General features: G+C 46.1%; 1 protein-coding gene across 3 annotated transcripts in view; it reads left to right on the top strand.

The window, feature by feature from the left end:
- Positions 1 to 1756: 1756 nt before the first annotated feature.
- Positions 1757 to 2369, top strand: part of LOC102013566 — a 399641-nt gene continuing 399028 nt past the window's right edge. The window contains exon 1 of one of the 3 annotated variants that reach the window (XM_005393168.2): positions 1757 to 2040. In XM_005393168.2, the coding sequence (XP_005393225.1) occupies positions 1829 to 2040 (212 nt within the window). In that variant the 5' untranslated portion in view covers positions 1757 to 1828. The remainder of the gene's footprint in view (positions 2041 to 2369) is intronic. The other 2 variants (XM_013518623.1, XM_013518622.1) reach the window with 2 other exon arrangements.

Consider the following 2369-nt stretch of genomic DNA (forward strand, 5'->3'; position numbering starts at 1 on the left):
TCTCAGAAACAATATTCATCTGCTGTCTGCTATCTTTAAGAGTCCAGTTAGCCTGACCGTGTAAATGCTCATTCACCAGAGTAAAACGCAATTCATGATTATTCTCCCTCGTGAAGAGGGTGTTTCTCCCTCGTGAAGTTTATTTATGAGGGGTGAAAGCTATTAACACAAAACTTCCTTTCTTAATTTAAACAATTAGTTCTTTGTGTACCTGGCTCATTCTCTTGCTTTGCTAACTTAATAATATCTTTTCACTTTGGGCGATAAATGCAGAATTCCTTTTTCTCTATGCAGCCTCATTTTGTGTGTTCACAGCACCCTGAATCACCAAACTACATGTTATTTCACTAGATAAGACTATAGCTAACAGGTTTCATAATGCTCCAGTTTTAGAGTAGGATATAATCAACTAAACTAAATAACCAGTTATTTTTACATTGTATGAATATACTGTAAAAGGGGAACTACATTCAAATCAGGGTTTCCTATTTAATGGGAAAACTTTAAAACTTATGCTGTTTCATTTAATGATAATTGCTTATGTAGCATTATGTTCGTGTTATAATCCATGCTAGAATACTTTGAAATCGACCTCACTTTATGAAATGTAGGCTAATATTTAGCCTGTCACATCCAAAGTACTTTCAATGTTCATCTAGAATAATATATGCCTTCAAAGTAATGTACATGAAAGGAAATATCTCTAATTTGTGAGTTTCAATGCACTGATTTACTTCCCATGTACCTAAGCTGTCCTTTACTAAACAATCATGCAATCAGATAATTTACATTTTTCCCGTTTTACATTACTTAGCTCTTAAAATAGTCCTGAGTTTCAGCTGCGGTGTATTAAAACCTGACCTTGTAGTAAATATGGTTACTATTTATGTAAGGCTTTCTTTCATATAAAGAAAAATGTTTAGACACTTTTATATTCCAGAAGGAACAAATGACAAAAAGTTGAAGATAGACCCCTGCAGAGTTAAATCTAGTCCAGAAGCAAAGAAAGGAACAGAAAGTCAGGAGCTTCCAAAGGACAGTTCATGTATACCGTCATCTTTAGGTATGCTATACGCTTACATGAAAATAATTAAGAACAACCTACATTGAAAAACTTGGGGCCTTTAGGCTTCATTCACAGCACAAACTAGAAGGTGGAATCAGTGGAAAGGGTCGGTCTTTTTATCGCACGGGTATCTTATACAGCTAGTGCTGCGCTGTCCGGAAGCCACCGTTACTGGGTAGAACCCACCGCTGTCCTTCCTCCCGCCGTCCCAGCGCCCTGCCCACCTCTGGCCGGTTCACTTCCTCAGCACCTCAGCAGAAGGAGGAAAGGGAGACGAGGCCAGACAACACTGAAAGGAAGCATCAGCGTTACCTCTTGTCAACAAAGGTGGCAAAAAGGTTTAGAAATCAATGGTGAGAGTAAGAAGGGGTCTTAAGTGACCAGTGTGTTTCAGCAGCCTGTCCCTGGGCTGCCGTCCTCGGAGCCGGCTAAGATGAGCCAAGCGACAGTAGTCGTCTGCGGCTGACAGCAGCCGTCACCAAGGGTCCTGGCTCTGGTTTGCAGAAGACCTGGCTCATGTATAACTGGCATTTAGGAACACAAGCACGCATGAACCCCTCTTTTATGAAATGTGAGGGTTTAAATAATGGTTTTTATTGCGCAAACGGCGCTAAGATCCTATTCGTTACAGATATTTGCCAAAAGAAAAGCGATCACCTGGTGCATTTCTGAGTTTTTCACTTTATTCTCAGTTAAACCTCACTAAAAACTAGAAAGAAGATGTAGGTAAGTCTAAGAGGAACGAAAGACCTGAAAGGTGACATGAATTCCAAACGTGACCGTCAAGGACAGCGAAGTCACAAGGTGCGAAGGAAGTCACCGTGGCGCGGGTTTCCCACCCCGCGCCTCTCCCTTTCGGGGAAGCCCCAGAACCGCTTCTCAGGCCCTCGGTGGCCGCCCAGCGGCTTCCTGAGGCAGGAACAGCGTGAGCGGGCGGCTACCGCGGGCCGAGACGACGGGAACTGGGGCACCAGGTAGGCAGTGCCAAGCGCCCTCCGACCCAGACCCCTCCGGGGCTGCCGGGGCTGAAGGGCTCCCGCGGTAGCGCTCGGTGCGAGCGGATCACTGCAGCGAATCATTGCCTGGGGTAAGTCAGGAATAAAGGGAAAAGTTGTCCTCCTAGCGAGTGTTCCACTTTCTGCAGGGCTAAGACACAGACGCTCGCGCCAGAGCCTGAGCCGCCCTCGCTGGAGGGCACGATGCGCCGCACACGCTCCTTTTCAGGAAACGGCTCCAGACGCGTGCGGCCTTCCGGACAGCAGCGGCGCCGCGCAGAGGCCCGGGCCGGGCGCAGCCGCCGGCG

Source organism: Chinchilla lanigera, unplaced genomic scaffold, assembly GCF_000276665.1.
Source record: "Chinchilla lanigera isolate Chin_1 unplaced genomic scaffold, ChiLan1.0 scaffold00047, whole genome shotgun sequence".
Classification (NCBI taxonomy): Eukaryota; Metazoa; Chordata; class Mammalia; order Rodentia; family Chinchillidae; genus Chinchilla; species Chinchilla lanigera.